Here is a 23,553-nt window from a genome sequence, read left to right on the forward strand (position 1 = left end):
GGGATAACAGGCTTGTGGGGGCCAAGTGTTCATAGCGACATCACTTTTTGATCCTTCAATGTCGGCTCTTCCTATCATTGTGAAGCAGAATTCACCAAGCGTTGGATTGTTCATCCACTAATAGGGAACGTGAGCTGGGTTTAGACCATCGTGAGACGGGTTAGTTTTACCCTACTGATGATTGTTGCAATAGTAATCCTGCTCAGTACGAGAGGAACCGCAGGTTCAGACCCCTGGTGCGTGCACTTGGCTGAGGAACCACTGGCGCGAGACTACCATCTGCGGGCTTATGACTGAACGCCTCTAAGTCAGAATCCTGCCTAGACGTAGCGATACCGCAGCGCCGCCGGAGCCTTGGTGGGCTTGCGATAGCCGGCTGTCCCACCCCGCGTGGGGCAGGGCCCGGTGGGGAATGCTGCTTGTAGCTGGGAACCGGAGGGGTGGACGGATGGGGCGCCGCCTCTGCCCTGTTTCAGAACGCATGGTAATGGGGCACCCAGTGCTAAATCATTCGTAGGCGACCTGATTCTGGGTCAGGGTTTCGTACATAGCAGAGCAGCTCCCTCACTGTGATCTATTGAGAATCATCCCTCGACACAAGCTTTTGTTTTTTTGAGCAGGGAAGTCATTGTGCCCCTGGACTCTGCTTTGGTTAGGCCACACCTTGAGTACTGTGTCCAGTTCTGGGCCCCTCAGTTTAAGAAGGACATCAAGACACTTGAACGTGTCCAGAGAAGGGCAACAAGGCTGGGGAGAGGCTGAGGGAGCTGGGATTGTTTAGCCTGGAGAAGAGGAGGCTCAGGGGTGACCTCATTGCTCTCTACAACTACCTGAAAGGTGGTTGTAGCCAGGAAGGGGTTGGTCTCTTCTCCCAGGCAATCAGCACCAGAACAAGGGGACACAGTCTCAAGCTGTGCCAGGGGAGGTTTAGACTCGAGGTGAGGAGGAAGTTCTTCACCAAGCGAGTCATTCGTCATTGGAACGGGCTGCCCAGGGAGGTGGTTGAGTCGCTGTCCCTGGAGGCGTTCAAGAGGAGATTGGACGTGGCACTTGTTGCCATGGTCTAGTCATGGGGTCTGTGTTGATAGGTTGGACTCAATGATCCTCGAGATCTTTTCCAACCTAAGTTATACTGTGATACTGTGAGAAGGAGGGGATTTAAGCTGGAAGAGAAGAGATTTAAACTGGCGGTTAGGAAGAACTTCTTTACAGTGAAGGTGGTGAGACACTGGAACAGGTTGTCCAGGAATATCATGGATGACCCCCAACTGGTGGGGATGTTTAAGACCAGGCTGGATGAGGCCTTGAGCAACCCAGGCTAGTGGGAGGTGTTCCCTGCCCATGGCAGGGGGGTTGCAACTAGATGATCTTTAAGGTCCCTTCCAACTCAAACCCTCCTACTATTCATCACTTCAGTAGCTGGGAGAATATCAGCACTTGGTATATTCTCCAAAACATCCCCATTCACAGTGAAAAGACCAATGGCATTGAGAATGCTCAACGTTTCAAGAGAGGATGCAGAAAAATGGGGAAAACACTTGCAACTGTGGCAGGGCTTAAAAAGCAGCCACAAAGAGACACCACCTCCAGATAGAGAAAACAGTTTTGTCTCTATCCCTCTGGTAAAGTGAAACTATGGCAAGGACTCATTTTTCTTAGTTTGTCTCAGCCAAATAATTTCTCTTTCCTGCAGCGCAGGAAAGAAGAAATGATGTTAATTTTCCTCCAGGAGGGCACGTTGAACGTAAGACCTTTCTATTAGCGATCTAATATAGCACACTAAGAGACATTACCAGCAAGTCTGGCCACAGGCACAGCACCCTGCCACACACTATGATTTGGGCAATCTCTTCACAAAAAGAAGCAGTCACCCTTGCTTTGAAGTATAACATACCGCTCTGTAGTAAAAAAGAAAATAAAAGCACACAGAGCTTTTAATAGTTTTACTAGTAGAAAATCAAACTATTTTGACAAGAATGACACTAAAGTTCTCGGATGCATTGCCTGAGGAATCCTCTTCTGCAGAAGCCATAAAGCAGATGGTTATAAATGAGACTTATTTCATGGGCACCATTTAATGACTGCAAATTCCTTTAACTAAACATCTAATTTTATCAGAGCATAAATCATATCCTTCAAGGGGACAATTCTGTTTCAGATTTCTCATTCATTCTCTAAAGCTTTTTCCACCAATAGCATTTGCCATACCATTTCATTAATGCAGTGCAACAGTTTTATTTGTCTAGGTTTGCTTTTAGAGCCTGTTTCCCTCCTTTCTAACATCAGTTAATTGAATGCAGAACAAAAGGTCCTTCTGGTCTGTATCTGAAGAGCCTAATCATTATTATGTGGAAATCAGTGTAGCATGTTTGCTCCACTATTGCTTTTCAGCAGACACATAGCTACTGTAAAACCACATCTCCAAAAGACCAATCAACCCAGTGTCGGTGCATGAGAGCAGACAGTACTCTCAAGTACAATTACTAATCCTATCTGGATTAGGAAGGACAAAACCAAAAATCCAAATCAGAGATACAGTTCATGCCCTGCTGTCACTCCCTGTAGCTGCCATGTGTTCACCTGCATGAACCTCACACGGTTTAACAACTCGTTTGCACAAAGCCCTTTTCTGCTCCTACAAAAAGGGAACGCCAGTCTTTCAGCAGACAGCATCTACATGTCCTGCCAAGGGATAATAGCTGGTTTGTGCTATAAGGCTCCTGATTAACGCTGAATCATGGGCCCACGGATGAGAACAACGCTTCTGGAATGAAGAATCAGATTCCATTCAGAGCCAACGTGGAGGGAGGGGGGAAACTTCAGTGCGCAGAGTTAAAATACAACTACACAGAGGGAATACACAATGTAGTACAGTGCTTGGTGGCCATCACGCTGCAAATGCATTTACTGAGTCATTAGTGACAGATTCAAGCAGTAAACATCACATCATCTGGTAGCAGTGAAAGTAAAATGATGCTTAAAGTACCATTCAGCCTGGTCTTGAACACTTCCAGGGATGGGACATCCACAACTTCTCTGGGCAGCCTATCCCAGAGCCTCACCAACCTCACACTGAAGAATTTATTCCTACTATCTTACTAAATCAATCCTCTTTGTTTGAAACCACTGCTCCTCATCCTACCACTACACTCTGATAAAGAGCCTCTTCACATCTTTCCTGTAGCCCCCTTTAGGTACTGCAAGGCCACTGTATGGTATCCCCAGAGCCTTCTCTTCTGCAGGATGAAAACACCACACTCTTCCAGATTGTCCTCATAGCAGCAGTGTTCTAACCCTTTGATCATTTTCCAGCCCTCCTCTGGACCCATTCCAACAGGTCCATGCCTTTCTTAGAGTGGGCACCCCAGCCAGCCCACTACTAAACCAGCCCATGGTTTGACAACAATCACAACCATAGCTGGCTTGTCACACACATGGTTCCCCAGTTCAGGCCCGGATGTATTTGTTCTCCACAAGGCAGCTGCAGGACAGCTCCAGTGCTGCAAACCAGGCACAAGAGATAGAGCATGACACAAGGCTCCTTGCCTTAAAAGACTGCTCTGAAAGGCATGCAGAGTCAAGCACTTTTACAAACTCCAGTAGCTCCACAGCACCTTATACTTGGTTTGTAAGTGACATGTGATGCACACAGACAGGGAGAAGGGAAAAGGGGCTGCTTCCTGATTTTTCTGTACCAGCTGTTCTTCCTTTTGTCCCTGCACATCCACATGTGGCCGCATACAGTTTCCCGCATTCTAACGTGAAAAGTGAGCATGCCTTGCAAGGCTAGTAATTAAACAGTAGCAATTAGGCTTGCAAACAGAAATGACAAGATGCTGCCTGCTATTTCTCCCCAGTTTTTCCTTTGGCTAAAGCCAAAGGATGAGTGCTTATAACCCAGACATGCTCAGAAACACATCACAAGCAATAGATCAGTGTAGTGTTTTAAGGTGTAAATCCTCACAGTACAGTGTCTCTCCCCCAACTTCCCCCATTTGCAGTCCAGTATTTAGAGATATTTATATATGGCTGTGCACGCACTTGCCATCCTCATTGTTAGCAACCTCTGATCCCACAAGCATGATGCTTAACGTGTATGATCACCAAGTTTGGTATCAAACAGGTAACAACAGCCTTTAAGCACAGCAATTCACAGGATAACCTTGCAATGTCTTCAGCTTCCTGCCCTTTAATACTGATGTACATTTAGTCAGCAGGGTTCCCTTTTTTATGGCCATAAGTAAAGACAAACACAGAGGACTTTGTCCCAAACCAATACAGCAGATGGAACAGGGAACACATCTCAGATGCACAAGCTGCCTGTATTGCTGGACTGTAACAACCCCCTTGCAGATACAGTGTGGAGGAGACTGCAGTGCTCGGGCAAAGGGATAAATCAAATTCAGCACATGCAGCTGGGCTCACGCTGGGTCTATCACTAAATTAGATGTTACCTCTGCATACATCAAGTCTCCAGGGACCAGCTCTCAGCCTTGGCCTAACTGCTGTATAATTTCTAAAATATTCAGCCCTGACTCCAGCAAATTAATAAAGAAGTGACTGCTGCTATTAATAGATTATCGTCACACAGAATTTGCTCCCCTTCAGAGCACACTCCTCCTTAGCTCAAGTAAGGGATCAAGAAAATTACACCAGTCCAGGGCTGTGTGAACATCCTGCATACAGTCTGGAGCACCACAGAAACATGGAATTCTGAGGAATTGCACAAAGAGCAGCTGAGGGAACTGGGTTGTTTAGTCTGGAGAAAAGGAGGCAGAGGGGACACTTCACTGCCCTCTACAACACCCTGAAAGGAGGCTGGAGCCAGGTGGGTGTTGGTCTCTTCTCCCTAGTAACAGGTGATAGGAGGAGAGGAAATGGCCTGAAATTGTGCCAGAGAAGGTTTAGTTGGGAGATCAGGAAAAATTCCTTTCCGGCAAGAGCAGTCAGGCTGCCTAGAGAGGTGGTGGAGTCACCATCCCTAGAGGTGTTCAAGAAATATGCAGACATGGCACTTTGAAACATGATTTAATGGCCATAGTGGGGTTAGGTTGATGGTTGGGCTCAATCTTAGAGGTTATTTGCATCAGAGAATTCTGATTCCAGGTTTTGTTTGGAAAAGCCCTTTAAGATCACCAAGTCTAACTGTCAGACTAAGACCACCATGGCCATTAAACCATTTGCAAGGGTTATGACCAGTACACAGTTCAGTCTGACAATCAGGATTTTCTGTTTACAGGCATGAATACAGAATACTTTCCCAAAGAAAAATGCTGTTAATGAGGCACAGCATATTCACTTTGTATTTTGAGCAGGCACAAGGAAAAAATAAAAAATAATAATAAACACCAGATTTCACACTAGTGTTTCGAGAAAGCTTGCTCTCAGTACTGACACTGGCAACTGAGATTTGTCCTGTCTGCTATAAACACAGAGGAGCTCTGGTATCTGACATCACACGGAATCATCTGCTCACCCATACGGCAGCTAATTGAGGTAATTGCTGCAACTCTAATTTCACTCACTACTATTTCTGGACTTCATATGAGAAACCCAGGTATAGCTCCATAAATTTCCACCTTGTCATAAGGAAGCTCATGGGACGCCTGTTTTAGAAGCCCCACATTTGCAGACATGCCCTGTTCCTAATCTCAGCCACTGAGAATTCCCCTGCTTAATGGTAGGAAGTACTTTAAATCAAAGTGTCTTCCTTTAAAAACTACTGCTACAGCCTTTTAAAAGAGAGAATATGCTGCATTTGGGGGGGGGGGGGGGGGGAGGAAACAAAACACAACAACAAAAAACAGTCAGTATTTTGTCAATTAGTCAATATTGGTCAACCTGAGACTTTAAAGGTTAAGCAGCTTCTCAAAAGATTATCAGAAAGCATAACCCTCCACCACATCACAGCCAACTTAAAATAGCCTTAGGTTTCTTTTTATTTGCAAAGTGCTTTACTCTCATCTTATTCTCTGCTTTGGGAACACAGCAACATTTCCCCACCCAGCTATGACTTTTCACAGCTGCTCAAATGTGATGTGAGAAAAACCTACTGAAATTTGATTCCTGCAGCCAGTTTGTCTCACAGCTCAGCACGGAGCCAGGCACCCTGAGCCCATGGTCCATCCACACCATCCAAGCTCTAGCTACCTCCAGCTACACCAAAATTCAAGATCATTAGTATCTGAGGAATCACTTTTAACTGCAGGGAGGGCAGCCCTGCAGCAGCTGGTGATCCTGCTTGCCATCAGCTAAGAGGCAACATCATGCAGCAGGCTGGGCAGTGCAGGAGCACCAAGAGGTATCACACATCAGAAATGTAAAGGAAGCAAGATTTTTTTATCTGTAAGGGACTGCAAACAAGAGGGTTCCATCTTTAATCTGTGCTGTGTGCATCCTGACAATTCCTGACACTGTCTCATACTAATCATTCTTATCCAGTAGCTCCATGCCTGGAGACTTGCTTGCATCATACACCACAAGGATTTGGGTCTCCTCTCTCTCTGAAAGGATCTTCCAGCCAACTCTTTCCTCTAAGTCCCAAATAATCAGGCTATAAAACACCTTCTGGGGGCAGGACCTTCTTTCAAGTAACTAGTGATAGGATGAAAGGAAATGGCCTCAAGTTGCACTAGGGGAGGTTTAGGCTGGACATTAGGAACAACTTCTTTCATGCAAGAATGGTCAGGCATTGGAACAGGCTGCTCAGGGAGGTGGTAGAGTCACTGTCCCAGGAAGTGTTCAAGAAACACGTTGACATGGCACCTGGGGACATGGTTAATGGCCATGGTGGTGCTGAGATGACAGGTAGACTTGATGACCTTAGAGGTCTTCTCCAGCTGGAACAATTCTATGATTCTATCCCATGATTCTCACTTAAATCATAGCCATCCAATTAAAGTAAGAAAGAATCTTCTAATTTTATGCCATTATTTGAGCACACAGCACCTGTTTTGGTCCAAGGAACCAAACATTCACATTCTCTAGTACTTCAAGCATAATAGCAGCTCATAAGATAAAGCGTTTATTGAACTCTGAGTACACAGAAAGGGATAGGTGGGGTTCAGGGATGCAGAGGAAGGACCCCAACATGTGTATCCAAGTACTACAAAAATATTCCATAGCACCCTGAACTCTGATTACCAGCACTCAGACTGAAAGCTTCTCATCTCCACAGGGATAATGAAACAGGTTAAGATTTAGGATGGTCTACAAAGAGCAATTGCAGCTTGTTAAGGATACCACATAAATGCAGGTAGCGAGGAGCAGATTATCAGTACATAGCAAAGAAAATAAATTTAAGTCTCATTTCCCTTTACCTTCATTAATACTTAAGAGGAGCAGGCTGCAGCTCAGTATAGATTTTAATTCAAATCTGATTCTTTCCTTCCTTTTTCCAAACTGACTTACAAGCAGAAAGAGCACACTCATGGCAGAGAATACATTACTAACAATAATTCTTAAAATAAATACCAGGATATTAGATCTTCAACTGCATACAAAATTGATACACTGTGCCTGTCTTATTCCAAGCTCATGCTCTGAAATTATGCCTCTATTTGAATTATAAGCAAAAGCTTTTCTCAAAAGCCTTTGCAATTTTGTACCTTACTTCCCCAAGTACTGCTTTAGTAGTCTGTCAGATGAGGAAATATGACTTTGCTTGGGGAAAGAGCACAAAATCATTCCCATGACTCCTCTGCTGCTTGGAATAACCAACAGTGGTCTTCAGTTGCAGCAGTAAGGGAAACAATACTTCGGAATCTGAGGATAATTAGGAATTTCAGCATCAATTGATACTCCTAGACAAATACACCTGAGGCTGAGTGGACTCACAAGGGATGCTTTAACCTGTGCAGAATGGCACTGAAGAGCTGGTATGACACAGTCTTGGTGAAGTTTAAGGTGACATTCATTGGAGATTTTAAGCAGTTCAAGTGTCATGCAAGTGTAACTAATGAATAAGTTCTATACACTCAATATCTGCCAAGAAAGTTACAGTACCTTAAAGAAATAAGCATGTTTGCTACATTCCTTAGTGCAAAACTAAGTGTACTACAACTACATGTGACACTTTCACAGAATCCCAGTATGGTGGGGTGTGGAAGGGACCTCAAGATCATCTAATCCAACTCCACTGCTAAAGCACAGTACCCACAGCATGTTGCCCAGGATCACAATGTCCAGAGAGTGTTGGAATCTCTCCAGAAAAGCAAACTCCACAACCCCCCTGAGCAGTCTGCCACAGGGCTCCAGCACCCTCACACCGAAGAACTTTCTCCTTGCCTTCAGGACCTCCCAGGTTCAAGTTTGTGCCCTTTGAGGCTGGCAGTATGATTTAAGAAACAATACAGACAAGGTAACAAAATAATGGGTGGAAAAGCAAACCAAACAAACTATCAAGGAACTGAAATAAGATGGGCACAGCTTATCTAGTTTACCCTCAAACTGGTGTCACAGTCCAAATTAGACACACCACTGCACTCCAGTTCCTTGCTCCTTACAGGAAGCAAACAGTTAAAGTGCATCTGTGAGGTATGACCACCTTGCAGCATGCAGAGAGGGAAAGAAAATATACCAATGTGCAGATCTGCAACAGCCACTGGTACTCATGAGCACTGAAAGAATCACTTGTTAGCTCCACGCTGGAGGAGCCTCCCCAAGGAAACAGCTCTTCTCACAGGAGTGTAGGGTGCTGTGCACATGTGTTTCTGGTGTCTCATGAGACTTATTGCTCTCTACAGCTACCTGAGACGAGGTTGTAGACAAGTGGGGGTTGGTCTCTTCTCCCAGGCAACCAGCACCGGAAAAAGAGGACACAGTCTCAAGCTGTGCTGGGGGAAGTTTAAGGTGAAGAGAAAGTTCTTCACAGAAAGAGTAATTGGCCATTGGAATGTGCTGCCCAGGGAGATGGTGGAGTCACCATCCCTGGAGGTGTTCAAGAGGGGATTGGATGTGGCACTTGAAGCCATGGTTTAGTTAGTCATGAGATGCTGGGTGATAGGTTGGACCTGATGATCTCTGAGGTCTTTTCCAACCTTATTGATTCTATGATTCTGGGATTCTTACAGAGCAGAATAGGTGGCAAAACCAGAGCAGGGCATGAACACCAAATGAAAGCAGTCAAGCACTTCTACAAAACCACAGAGCAGTGCTGGTTCTATTGCCCCAGAACACCTATTGGGACGCCTGACAGTCTATATTGTAACCACTCAGGAGCTATTGGGGACATAGAAATATTTACTTCAACAATCCAGCACAAAACAATCATACATGTACCACAACACAGGATTATTCTCCACTTTCACACTACCCAGCTAGGACAATATTGCTCAGGCTACCTGCCAGCAGTGCCCCAGAAAACACAGCACAGAATTTAATTTCCAAGACACAGCACTATGCCGAATTGTGTTTGAGGAGCTCTGGGCAGAACACAGGAGAACCACCCCTGGAAGAGATGACAACCTGCAGCACTGCTCTTGCCCCAGGAACCATGGCAAAACCAGGCTGGATTCAGCACATATACAAAAGCAGCCTCTCAGAGAGCAAGGAACAGAAGGAACGCTACCTGTCAAACTCCAGTACTTAGTCAGATCCTTTTGTAAAAGGCTCCAGTAGATTGAAAAGAAATAAATAGAATTTAAAAAAAAACAACAAACAAACAACAAAAAAAAAAATCAGTCTGAGCTAGCAGCATGGATATACCTTGTAGAGACTTTGGGGAATACCACCACCAGGTCTCCAACAGTCTCCTGGCCAGGTTCTCCTTCATATCTGGACACCAGGGTTATTTCAGATCCAGGTTATGTCTTTTCTGCTCTGCCCATGCTGGCAACTCCCTTCCCAGCCACTGCCAATGACCTGAGGAGCTATATTTTTGAGAATTCCTTTCAAGGCAGGAAAGATGACCCCAGATCATACCATGTGGTGCTTCATGAGCAAATCAAAGTCTTTCTAAGCCAGGACAGAGCTGCCTAGGAAATGTGGTCACTTACAAAAGGTTCATCTTTAGCATGGAACTAGCCTTCCTGAAGGCAGAGGCAAAGCTTGTTCAAAACATGAGCCCAGAGGAGTGGGCTCTATATATTTAGGTATTTTGGCATATTGCACTCAGTAGAATTTAGTCCCATGATGGTTCAACTGTGGGAAGTTGCACTTCCTAGCTCCAGAGAAGTCCATGTGGAGCATTCAGAAGCTTGAAGAGCTTTCCTGTACTAGCACTGTCCTTTTTAATCAGCTTTTCCATTTCAGTTCTTCCTACACCCATGGAATTTCAGACTGGAAGCACATGTTTATTAACTACTCAGGATTAAATGTATGTCATGAGCATGAAGAAAGCATGCACTATGGCTTTGTTAGAGTTCATTTCTCACATAGAAGGCCTGTGCATTGCAGTCTACAGCCTCAAGACTTATTTTTCCTTTATATATGCAAAGCATAACTGCAATAATTCTACCACCGACCATGAAGAAATCGATTTAGCAATCTGAACATAAATTAAGCAATGTTTTTGATTCAGTAAACTTGTTCCTATGTAGATCAGAACAAGTATTAGTGAGGGTCAGTGACCCCTACCCAAGTATTTGCTTTGATGAAGTTCATAGGAATTTTAAATCAGAGCACACTTCAAATTATTTGACCTGCAAATCAACCCTTTACACTTTTTAAAAGCAATTTTAGTGAATTGCTGGGAGCATTTCTATTTGTGAGGGACCGGTTTCAACATGTGTTAACAGAATTACACATCAATCAAACCACAAACCTGGTAACTAACAAACTTTCTCATGAAAAAGGAGCTCTAAACTGAACAAAGCCCAAGGTCACCAGAAAAGGATTTCAGGTGATTTTTGTTATTCAACGAGTATTGTGGCTAAACTGCTTTCTTGAAGGCAAAATAAACACCTTTGGAGAGGAAACAGCTGTTATCTCAGTTTCCCTGACCTACCTAAAAGCTATGTTCAGGGCTTCCAGATCCAGCTTGGTGTTTGGTGCCACTGTATAAACACTATTTCTTGCGGAGCAAGCTTTCCATGCAATTGCTTTTTTAAAGACTGCATAATAATCAACATCCCTTGAAGCTATTTAACTGCATTCTTCCTACACCCCAAATGTTAATGTTCACTCCTGTTAAATTCTGCCCACATTTGAACAAATGCATCCCGAGCTTAGATCCTTTCACCTCAAGCAAAATCGAGTAATTGGTGCAATAACTTCACGGGTTTTAGAGGAAGATCAAATGAATTAATGTCCTTCAAGTAGTAAAATAGTTCTGAAATTTGTGTTAAAGTAAATCATTTAAGTAATGAATTTAATTCCTCAGAGAAACTTTTTTCAAAGAACCCCAACTAATGCATTAGCCAGGAATGAGCTTTCTGAATGCAAAAGCCTGCAAAACATTTAATTAGTCTTAATTAAAAAGCAAAAATGATCTAAAATATCACAAGCAGGTATCACCAGAGTGCCAGTGTACTACCCAAGTCCACACAACAACAAAGTAACAGTGGATGTGTGGAGGGGAGCTCTTTTGCATCCTTTTCACAGTATCACAGTATCACAGTATCACTTAGGTTGGAAAGGACCTCGAGGATCATCGAGTCCAACCTGACACCGCAGACCCCATGACTAGACCATGGCACCAAGTGCCATGTCCAATCTCCCCTTGAACGCCTCCAGGGTCGATGACTCAACCACCTCCCTGGGCAACCCATTCCAATGCCGAATGACTCGCTCGGTGAAGAACTTCCTCCTCACCTCGAGTCTGAACCTCCCCTGGCGCAGCTTGAGACTGTGTCCCCTTGTTCTGGTGCTGGTTGCCTGGGAGAAGAGGCCAACTCCCTCCTGGCTACAACCACCCTTCAGGTAGTTGTAGAGGGCAATAAGGTCACCCCTGAGCCTCCTCTTCTCCAGGCTAAACAATCCCAGCTCCCTCAGCCTCTCCTCATAGGGCTTGTGTTCAAGGCCTCTCACCAGCCTTGTTGCCCTTCTCTGGACACGCTCAAGTGTCTCAATGTCCTTCTTAAACTGAGGAGCCCAGAACTGGACACAGTACTCAAGGTGCGGCCTAACCAGAGCAGAGTACAGGGGCACTATGACCTCCCTGCTCCTGCTGGCCACACTATTCCTAATGCAGGCCAGAATGCTATTGGCCCTCCTGGCCACCTGAGCACACTGCTGGCTCATATTCAGGTGGCTGTCGATCAGCACACCCAGGTCCCTCTCTGTCTGGGAGCTCTCCAGCCACTCCGACCCCAGCCTATAGCTCTGCATGGGATTGCCATAGCCAAAGTGCAGCACTCGGCACTTGGACTTGTTGAAAGCCATCCCATTGGACTCTGCCCATCTGTCCAGTCGGTCGAGGTCCCTCTGCAGAGCCTTTCTACCCTCTAATTGACTAACATCTGCCCCTAACTTTGTGTCATCTGCAAACTTGCTGATGACTGACTCTACCCCTTCATCCAGATCATCAACGAATATGTTGAAGAGGACAGGGCCCAGCACTGATCCCTGGGGGACACCACTGGTGACTGGCCTCCAGCTGGATGCGGCACCGTTCACGACCACTCTCTGGGCCCGGCCCTCCAGCCAGTTCCTAACCCAGCACAGAGTGTAGTGGTCCAATCCACAGGCTGACAGCTTAGTCAGCAGTTTGCTGTGGGGGACGGTGTCAAAGGCCTTGCTGAAGTCTAGGTAGACCACATCCACAGGCCTCCCCACATCCACCAGGCGGGTCACCTGATCATAGAAAGAGATCAGGTTGGAGAGGCAGGATCTGCCCTTCCTGAATCCATGTTGGCTGGACCTGAGCCCTTGGCCATCCTTCAGGTGCGCAGTTATTGCTGCCAGGATAATCTGCTCCATCACTTTCCCTGGCACTGAGGTCAGGCTGACTGGCCTGTAGTTTCCAGGTTCCTCCATCCGACCCTTCTTGTGGATGGGGACCACGTTGGCCAGTTTCCAGTCATCTGGGACCTCACCAGTGAGCCAGGACTGGAGGAAAATGATGGAGAGCAAAGAACAAAGGATGGATACCTGAAGGAAAAAATACACCTAAGACAGAACTCAAAACTGCAGAATCTTCCACTCCACTGAAATGAATCTTGAGTCCTGCTAGGCTTCAAAAAGCATCTTTTGAATTGGCTTCAATTGCTTTATTGAAATCACACATGGGTATTTGTAGATGGGATGTGACTGGGAGAAATGGGATTCTCCAGCTAGAACAAAATCCTGAGGCTTAAATAGATCCAATTTCAGCTCATCATTAGCCTGGCACTGACTAATGTGGCTGCCAGCACATAAGTGTTCCAGGCAATGGCAGTTAAAAAATACCAAAGCCTCCTTCCCCTTGCCTCCCCTACCAGCTCCCACTTTCAGGCATTTGAGCAATCATTTAGCAAGCCTGTGATAATCAGGAACTAATTAAATAACTAAAATTGTTTCACCATTCATCATCTGCTTTTCATGAAAGTCACATTTTTAGATTTTTATGGCTTTATTCTTATGCCTCAGACTCAGACGTGAAAATCAGAGCCTACACACAGCAAGTCACACTGAAAGCCCCTGTCCCTGCTGGGGAAGCCTGCACCTGATGGCTGTCTGCACCAACTGGGGATCTGCTTAGAATCATTTTGTTGGAAGAGGTCTTTCTGATGAGGTCTAGCATTAACTCAGCACTGCCGGGTCACCACTAAACCATGTCCTTCAGCACCTCATCTCCATGGTTTTTCCATCCCTCCAAGGATGGGGACTCCACCACTGCCCTGGACAGTCTGGTCCAGTGCTTGATATCCCTTCCAGGGAAGAAATTATTCCGAATGTCCAACCTAAACCCCACCTGCTGCAGCTTGAGGCTGTTTCCTCTTGTCTTATTGCTTGTTCCTTGAGAGAAGAGACCAACCCCCATTATGCTCCAACCTCTCCTCATGTAGCTGTAGAGAGACAGGTCTCACTTCAGCTTCCTTTTCTGCAGGCTAAACAACCCCAGTTCCCTCAGCCACTCCTCACCAGACCTGTCCTCCAGACCCTTCACCAGCTTCATTGCCCTTCTCTGGACACACTCCAGCACGCCAATGTCCTTAATCCAGTGAGGGGTTCAAAACTGAACTCAGTATTCAAGGTGCAGCCTCACCAGTGCTATGTACAGGGGGATGATCACTGTCCTAGTCCTGCTTAATCCACATCACTGCAATGAAAGCCAACAATGTCATCTTCAGCACTGAAAACAGGTTCATTCGGTTCTCCACTCCCACAAGCCTAGGGACTGAAGAGTGTGCTACCATCCTGCTTTAATACCCAAGTCCCACCTACTCGCCAAGCATCAGGGGTCTTCACCAGCTAGATGAAGATCACCACTCCTCACTACAGCCACCATGATCTATCTTTCCAACTGCTCTGCACATCACAAAGGTTTTTCATCAGAAAGTCAGGAGGCAATTCACAGAAATAGTAATTGTCCATTGAAATGTGCTGCCCAGGGTAGTGGTGGAGTCACCATCCCTGGAGGTGTTCAAAAGAGGATTGGACGTGGCACTTTAAGCGATGGTTTAGTTAGACAGGAGGTGTTAACTATTAGGTAATAGGTTGGACTTGATGATCTCTGAGGTCTTTTCCAACCTGGTTGATTCTATGAGTCTATGATTCTATGATTTGCTCTGGGCAGTAACTTTGCTGGTTCTCTCAGCACCACCTATGACTAAATCTTCCTTTTCCTTTTTTTTTTTAAGGCAGCAGAAGGACACTTTCAGGTTTCACCTGAAGGTCCAATGATCCAAATGAAGAACCAGGACAAGTTTTGCTTCTTAAATTCAGTTTCATTTGTCCCAGCAGCCCTAGGACACCACATACCATAAAGCCTCTGGGGCAATGCCAGCATCTCCACATTGGCCAGATTCAATCTGATTCCCGGAACATGTCAGTGTACTTGAAGTGTCTGAGCTTCTGCTTTACTGGTTTTTCACTGGCCTCCTCAGCAAGTGTTTAGTACGAATATATATGGAGAGGCCCCCACTTGTTTTCTGTTTTCACAGTATGGAGAGCCTGAACACAGAACAAAAATAGAACTACAAGAGCTAGAGCAGCAGCTGGTGTACAGTACCTCTTGATGCAACCTCCCCACATCTGCATACAGTCTTCTGCTCCTGTCCACATCCATCCATCCCCTCGTGATGGGTGGGAAAACCCCAAGCAATACGAGAGACAACCAAAAGCTTCTTGATTTCATCATTTCAGGTCTGTGAAAGCAAGAGAACAGTCATGAAGCAATCATTTCACAGCAAAACTCAGCTCAGCTCCAAAACACAGAGGCAGCTTCAGCTGACAACACCCATCAACACTTGGTCAGTGCTGGTGTAGTTTGCAGCTTCCCACAGCATATGGATTACACAGATTGTGTTGCTTTGTCCCATCAGCATACTGGCAATGAATTCCCACACTGGAGTGGTTTTGTGAAACATTTATCATAAATCTACCCCCCACAGAACATGCTGTTACCAGTCTGCTCCCACACAGCACCTACAGAACCTGGGATTTCTAAGCCTAACTACTGAGGTCAAGAGCAAACCACATCACAACACAGTTCTATGGTATGACAGAAGCCAAAGCGTGATTCATCCCATCTCAAAACCCTAGCAGGACAGGGACACTCAGTCACAGACTCACACTCACACCTTCAGCACATCTTCAGGAAAGCCCTAGACACCTATGTTGGCATCTTTGGCCACTGAAGGCTTCCAGGAACATGACAGAAAAACATTGTTAATCCACATGATTCAGAAGATGGCGTTGACTCAAGCAGGTACATTCACTGCCACCCCCTTGACCTATGCTCAGGTTTGGAGGTCTGGCAATACAAAGTCTGACAGCTGACACCCAGAACAGTCATTGCTCCCCAAGATGGTCACCAAACCCACTAAAACTTGCAAGTGCAGCAACAAATTCTGTGCTGAAGAAGGCTGACATGTTTCTCCAGCCACAGCGCAGGTGCACCCCACTGCTAACCTATTCCTCCACGTACTTGCCTCTGACCCAAGCACAGACACTTCCAATCCCTCCCAGACTTACCCTACTCAACAGCAGCACCATCTTACTTCAGTGCCCCACCACAGCCTCACATCAGCTGTGAAGTGGGAAGATGCAAGCAAGGGTTTCTACCACAACTGCATCCACTTTGAGCTCAGGTCTTGCCTTGTGTGTTTTTTAATGGATTTGGAAATAAAACCAATGCAGTTACTCAAAGCTTTGGCACACAGAGCTACCAACTGTTTCATGCATGCATAGCCTGGTGCTGGTGCCCTGGAAGCTCAGCTGAGAGCGCTTTGTACCTCCATAGGAGCTTTTTTTTTGGGGGGGGGAACAGGCCACCAAATTGTGTCATTCCTTTTCACAATAAAAACACCAAAGGAGCCTTCAGACCTGGTAGCCTTTCGGTGACAGCTGAGGGAAGCTTTGACCTTTCAGAGGATGCTAACATGGACCTGTAATGAAGCATAACGACCACTTAATGAAGCAAGCAATGGCATTTCTACAGCATGCAAGTGACAGGCTGCTGCGTGGTTGGAGCAATACACATTAACAAGGCGAGATACCTGCTAATGGCAAAATTAAGCCTAGCTGAATTAAGTCCCCGTGACATCCCTTGTCATGACGGGACTCATTTTACCGTGTTTTCATGCCATGTAGTTGCTGCAGCCTATATCCAAGCCTTGGTGTAGAACTAGGAATTTTGGAGCTGTGACCATTTACACCAGCACTGACCTTTGGTCTCAGCTATGTCATCTGGGCTGCATCAAAATAAGTGTGACCAGCAGAATAAGTGAAGTGATTCTCCCCCTCTATCCTGCTCTGGAGCACTATGTCTGGTTCTGGTGCCTCCAGCATAAGGACACTGAACTACTGGAGTAGGTCCAGAGGAAGCCACAAAGATCAGAGAGCTGGAGCAGCTCCCACAGGGACCAGCTGAGACAGTTGCTGTTCAGCCTGGAGAAAAGAAGACTTTAGACCTTAGAGCAACCTTCTAGTACCAGAGGGTGCCTACAATAAAGCTGGGACAGCACTTTTTACAAGGGCTTGTAGTGATGGAAAAAGGGGCAATGGATTGAGCTTGAGGAGGACAGATATAGACTGGAGATTAAGAATAAATTTCTTATGATGAAGGTGGTGAGACACTGGAACAGGTTGCCTAACAAAGTCATGGATGTCCCCTCCCTGGAGGTGTTCAAAGCCAGGTCGGACAAAGCCTTGAGCAACCTGGGCTAGTGGGTGGTGTCCCTGTCCACAGCAAGGGGGCTGGAACTATATGATTTTTAAGGTCCCTTCCAACCAAAACCATTCTATGAATCTCCCCGAAGACAGCATGCATAGATCAAGCAGAGCCTCCAGCCACCACACCCCACACAGTTCAGGTATTGCTGTTTCTCAGTGCTCATGTAAACACCCTGAATTGAGTGCTCAGGATGAAATCAAAATTTATTAGGCTTTCTAAATTCCAATTAGAAACCTCAGATGTAACATTACTGGGGCTACAAATAAATGTTTAATAAACCCAAGTCACTCTATCAATAAGTGACAAGTACACTGCTACCTTATGAATTGCTCCTGCACAGCAATACCATTCTTCAGATTTAATAGAGGTGCTTTGTATGCTCAGTTGATGCCATCACAGCAAATACAACTATTTCACTTTGCAGTTCTAGAGACCTCTGACTCATATGCTGCTTGAAATTGCAATGCTGGAGCAGAACAGTGGACTAGCCTGTTTAATGCATATTTAGTGAATAACTAACTGCTAGAAGACATGATGGGGTTTGGCTTAGGATGCCTTTAGCACTCCTCCACCTGCTAGAAACTGTTTGTTTTATAAATGCAATTTACAGAACATCTTTCTCTAGTCAGTTCAGAAATTACTTATTTTTATTGCCTGCTGACTGGCAGCACACTAATTGCTTTCACTCACAGTGAGAGAAGGACACACTAATACACATTATATATATGAACAGCCCAAAGCAAGCAACAAATACACACCATAAATATCAAGTGAGGGTTAACTCTGAAGGTGTACAGCACTTCGGTGTCCTAAACCACAGCTCAGCGTTGCCTTACCCTGAGCTGAGTAGAAGGCTCCCTGCAGAATCTAGTTTTCAGTTGCATCATGCAATACAGCTATGGATTGCAGGGTAAAGTTCCCTAAGTAAACAGAAAAATTTCCATTGACTAAATAGATCTGGACCAGCGCTGTAAACTCAGACAGGTTTTACTATCAATTTCCTTTTCTCACTGTAACAGGCACAGATTTGCAGGATGTGAGCCTAGAAGTCGCCACCCAGAGAAATCAAAATTGGTGTGTGAAAACATCAGCATAAAGCAAGGAATTGCACTCTGAAGAGAAAATATATGAACATTTGTGGCAAAACAATTAGGAGTCTCTCAAGTTGAGGGTGGAGTTGAGAGGGTATCACAAGCCTGCTCTTAGCATGACCAGAGAGGGAGATTTCAATCTACTCTCTAATGTAGGAATTAGTAATTGTAATGCAGAGGCTGGAATTAAAGCAGACTGTTCAAAAGTAAGCAAAGTTAAGCATCATATTCATCTGTGACACTTTTCCTTTGGTTCCAAGGGACTTCTTTCTGAAGTAAGTTTGGTTCTTTATGTTAAAGATACCATGCAAAGCCTAAAAGTTTTCCTAAAGATTGTAGTTGCTCCCTCTGAGCTAAAACAGCATTACAGCTTTCCCTTCCCTGCAGCTGGTCTTGCTTTACCAAGAGGTGATGCTGCTCTGGCAGGGGTTGTTGGACTCCATCTCCAGAGGTCACTTCCATTCTGTGATTCTCTGAGATACCGCCACGAGCAGAACACTATGCACCATTATATGACAAAGCCCAGATGTAACAGCTGCTGTAACACCTATCCCAAGTTCAAATGGGTTTGTGCAGACCACAGCACAAAGGGCGAACCTCAACTTACACGGACACCTCTGAATGAAGAGGAACAACAGCAAGCAGATGCCAGCCAAAGATGCAAGGTACAAGTTTTAGAGTACCAGCTTTAGAATTGCTCAAGCAAAAAGGGTCACCTTGAAAAAGGAAAGAGACTAACCACATTGACCATTTGAGAAGAGAACACTACAAATCATTTAAAGCACTTCTGTGACCTGCAGTGTGAGCTGTCAGATTGCTGCCAGAGATCCGACAACTTTTTCCTCCATAACACAGAAGCTTTAAGGATTCGATTTATGGTCACTGTAATAACATAAAACAATTTGCACAACACAGCTACTGGGTTTATTTTCAGGACTACTTAAACTGTGTAGGGGTTTTGGCACTGAGAAATTAACAATCCACAATAGCTTTTAATAATTTCCAACAAGCTTCATATTAGAAACAGAAAGGTTGAATTAATTACCTGAAGCTATGACTGTTGCTATAGCAAAAGGAAAGCATTCAGACCAAACCTTGCATCGATATAAACTGGCTCATTTAACACCAGATAAGAATCCAGTCTTCAACTCCTCTACCATCAACTGTTTCAATTGCTTCAGCCTTATCTAAACAGCTGTCTGTGGCTGGCAAAATAATTTTGATGCCCAGAATTTCTTAAGTGCTACAAAATTTAGAAGAACTTTCCTTCTACAATAACCTTTCAGGGAGGCATAATGAAGCCAAATAATTTCAGCCACTACCTGCAGTATCTCCCATAAATACTTCAAGTTTTGATGCATTAAGAACTCCTGGGAATCAGCTGAAATGTTTAAGTACAAACCAGGCATTTCACCTGAGCAGAAGAACACTTCTTTTGTTTGATCTTTAAATTCTCCCAAGATACTTCTGCATCCCCAGGAGAAGTCTGAGGAACATAACCCCAGCAGGGATGAAGGGCTGCCAGGAAGCTCCTAAACCCCACAGGTATTTAACCCTTTTTTTCAACCCTGGTCTAATTTCTTCAACCTTATCTATACAGCGTTTCTGTGATTGGCAAAATAATTTTGTTACCTGCAGTATCTCCCATAAATACTTAAGCTTTTGCTGTATTAAGAACTCCTGGGAACCATCTGCAATATTTAGGTACCAGATGTTTTACTAGGAAAAAAACAAAACTAACAAACCCCAAAACAAACAAAACAAAACAAACCACAAACAACACTTCAGAATATCTTTAAGTTCTTCAAGGTCTTTCCATTTTGCCAAAAGAAATGTGGGGACAATGACTGCAGCAGGGCTGAAGGGCAGCCAAGAAAATCCTAAACCTTACAGATACTTAACCCATGTTTTCAAGGCTGACTCCGTGACCCTTTGGTATGTTTCAGTCACAGCTTTGCTCTGAGCATAAAGCTCAGAGAAATCCCGAACCGCGTCTTCCAGCACCCTGCACTGAGCACCCCACTTACTCAGCATCACCAAAGCTGTTTCCCTCCCACATGTGGAAGCATTTCGGACAAGTTGGGAACGGAGCTTATCAATAACACAAACCTCTCACTCCCAGCTGCAAACCCAATCAGCCCTTCGCACCCTGATACACCGGAGGTTGCAAGTTCCCCACCCCGCTCCGTTCCCTCCACCGTACGAGAGGAACCGCGGGCAGCGGCAGGGCCCGACGGACGCTCCGCGGGGCCGGCAGCGGCTGCCGGCGCCACCTAGGGGCCACGGGGGGCAGCACCCACTCGCGATCGCGGCCGCTCCGGCTCCGTTACCCACCGACGGCAGCAGCCCCGAAACTCCGGTCCCACCCGAAGGGAGGAAGTATGCAGCCCACGAGCCCCATCCCTACCTCCTGCTCCCCACGTTGTGGAACACGGGTGGGGAGAAACTGACACCATTCATGCCCGTCCCAACGCGCTGCCGGCGCCCACCTGTTACCGCGCCCAAGCCCAGGGTACGGAGCGGGCGGACGAGGGTTCACGGGAGGTGACAACAGCGGCAGCAAGAACCGCAAACTCCCGAGCCCCGCGGAGCGCACGCACGACGGAGGGAGGCAGAGCGGTGGCGATGGCAGCGCGGAGCTGCTCCAGAACCGGGCGAGACGCGGGGCAGCGCGGAGCGCAGAGGACCACCACCCCCCCAACGCACATACACCAAGACACTCACACACAGAGGTACGGGGCGGGGGGGTTACACTGCGGGACGGTCCCCGGCGGCACTCACCTGCGGCGGACCCCGGGGTGAGCTAAGTGGGCCGGACTGGGCCGGGCGCAGCGCTGAACGAGTCCACGGAGCGCGCCGGGCCGCCCCTATTTCTGCTCTCTGGGGCCGGAGCCGCCTGACGTCACCGCTGCATTTGCATATTCCACCAATCGCCGCTACCTGTGCGGGCAGCGCGCCCCGCCCCCCCCGGTCCGACGGGGCCTTGGCGGGGGGCACCAAGCGGGAGGGGCCGCGACACTCCCACGGCGGCACCTACGGCTGTGGGGAGGGGTAGGGGCAGCGGCAGCGGGGCCGCCCCCTCGGGCACACCGATGTGTGAGCGGTATAAGGATCTGTGGGGCAGCTGCCCTGAGGGGTGGTAGGAGCATGAGGAGTCTGGAATGGGGGGCAGCGCTAGGGTGCTGGGGTGGTGATCCCCAGAAGGGTTGTCAAGCCCTGGAACAGGCTGCCCAGAGTGATACTGGAGTCTCCATCCCTACAGGGATTGAGAAGATATGCAGATGTGGTGCTGAGGGACATGGTTTAGTGGTGACTTGGCAGTGCTGGGTTAGTGGTTGAACTTGATGATCTTAAAGGTTCCTTCCAATCAAAACCATTCTATGATTCAATGATCTGCCCCAGTGACTGGGATGCAGCCTGTGCTGGAGCTGAGTGAGACAAAAGCACAAAATCATTGTGATGTGTCTGTAAATCAGGGGTGCCCTTATTATTCAGGTGCTCAGTGAAAGGAGGTTGGACCCAGGTGGGGTTTGGTCTGTTCTCCAAGTAACAAGCAATAGGACAAGAGGAAGTGGCCTCAAGTTACACCAGGAGAGGTTTAGGTTGGACATGAGGAACAATTTCTTCCCCAAAATAGGTTGCCAAGCCCTGGAACAGGGAAGTGATGGAGTCCTCATCCCTGGAGGGGTTTCAAAGCCATGCAGATGTGGTGCTGATGGACATAGTTTAATGGTGACCTGGCAGTACTTGGTTAAAGGTTGGACTCAATGATCTTAGAGATCTTTCCCAACTGAAACAATTCTTTGATTCCATGGGGCATCAAATTGCTCTTGGGACTCAGTAACCTACCATAAGCCTGCAGGGCAAAGCACAAGAGCATGGTAGTTTGTGAAGTGCTTCTATTTCCACTTATCCTACAGAAAAGGGAACATTGGAATTCATTCATTCTCCTCTTCAACATCACATCTGGTTTAAAAAAAAAAAAAATCAATAGAACCATTTCTCATTTATTTTTTAAGAAGGGATGGATGTTTACAGGAGAAGGCACAACCGGGCTGCAGACCAGAGAGGATTTATAGGGTCTGGTTTCAAAGGCTACGAGGAGGATTAGGTGCAAACTGGACACATCGTAACACCTACAATTTACAACAGAAGGAGATGAGCAGTCTAAAAGACCCGATAAAACATGCCAATTTGGGGGGTTCTTCCTATAAAGAATCTTACAGATGGATCCTGCTGGATTAAATTGGCTTTGTCATTGGCTTTGGTGTGAAAAGGACAGACCCTCTAGTTCAGATATTTGGAAACACACAGGCTGCTCCTGAAAACTAAGTTTAAGTCTGGAAAAAAAAACAAACAACCCACTTGTCTACTAAAGAATCACTCTGCAAAATTAGGCATGAGATCGCAGAAGAGGCTCTTTCACCTGTCAGCTTTTATTTTATTTTTTAATTTTCATTGCAGGAAATACCAAATGATCAGACAGTTTGGTTTTGCAGATCTTTTCACAGAATCCCATTATGGTGGGGGTGGGAAAAGACCTCTGGGGATCATCCAGTGCAAGCCCCCTGCTAAAGCATCCATAGCAGCTTGCCCAGCATCACACTGTCTAGGTGGGTTTGGAATCTCTGCAGAGAAAGAGACTCCACAACTTCTCTGGGCAGCCTGCTCCAGTGCCCCAGCGCCCTCACAGCAAATAATTTTCTCCTCCTGTTCAGGTGGAACATCTTGGGTTCCATTTTGTGCCCATTGCCCCTTGTCCTGTCACTGGGCACCACTGGGAGGAGTCTGGCCCCATCCTCTTGTGCTCCACCCTTTGCTGTTGATCAGCATTGAAAAGATTTCCTCTCAGGCTGCCCTCGTTCAGGTTCATCAGCCCCAGGTCTTTCAGCCTTGCAGAACACCTTTAGTTCTTGCCTGTTAAGTTCAACATCTCTGAAATACTTTCAGTATTTAGAAAATATGAAGCTTATTCCACCCAATGTGTGCACAAAGGCTTGTGGGGACTCTGTTTGTTTGTTTGTTTTGTTTCCTTCTATACAAATGAAATTATCTGAATTTTCTGGTTTAAGGATTGGATTAGTAAAGAAAACACAAGTTTAATAAACCAAAGAGTATCCACTGTGAATTGTGCATTGGCAATGTAAACATGTCCTAGGAGAAGAAATGAGTGTTTTTCACAGCTGGCCTACAGGTTTAAGAGGT

The 23,553-nt window shown here is 46.1% G+C and overlaps 1 protein-coding gene across 2 annotated transcripts in view; it reads right to left on the reverse strand.

Annotated features, from left to right (window-relative positions):
- Positions 1–21,210, reverse strand: part of LOC137451094 (follistatin-related protein 4-like) — a 292,081-nt gene extending 270,871 nt beyond the window's left edge. For both annotated transcript variants that reach the window (XM_068158275.1, XM_068158266.1), the window contains exons 1-2: positions 21,130–21,210; positions 15,092–15,227 (exon numbers count right to left, since the gene is read on the reverse strand). In XM_068158275.1, the coding sequence (XP_068014376.1) occupies positions 15,092–15,220 (129 nt within the window). In that variant the 5' untranslated portion in view covers positions 15,221–15,227; positions 21,130–21,210. The remainder of the gene's footprint in view (positions 1–15,091; positions 15,228–21,129) is intronic.
- Positions 21,211–23,553: the final 2,343 nt, after the last annotated feature.

Source organism: Melanerpes formicivorus, unplaced genomic scaffold (assembly GCF_026170545.1).
Source record: "Melanerpes formicivorus ecotype bairdi unplaced genomic scaffold, bMelFor1.0.p_v2 SCAF_2, whole genome shotgun sequence".
Taxonomy (NCBI): Eukaryota; Metazoa; Chordata; class Aves; order Piciformes; family Picidae; genus Melanerpes; species Melanerpes formicivorus.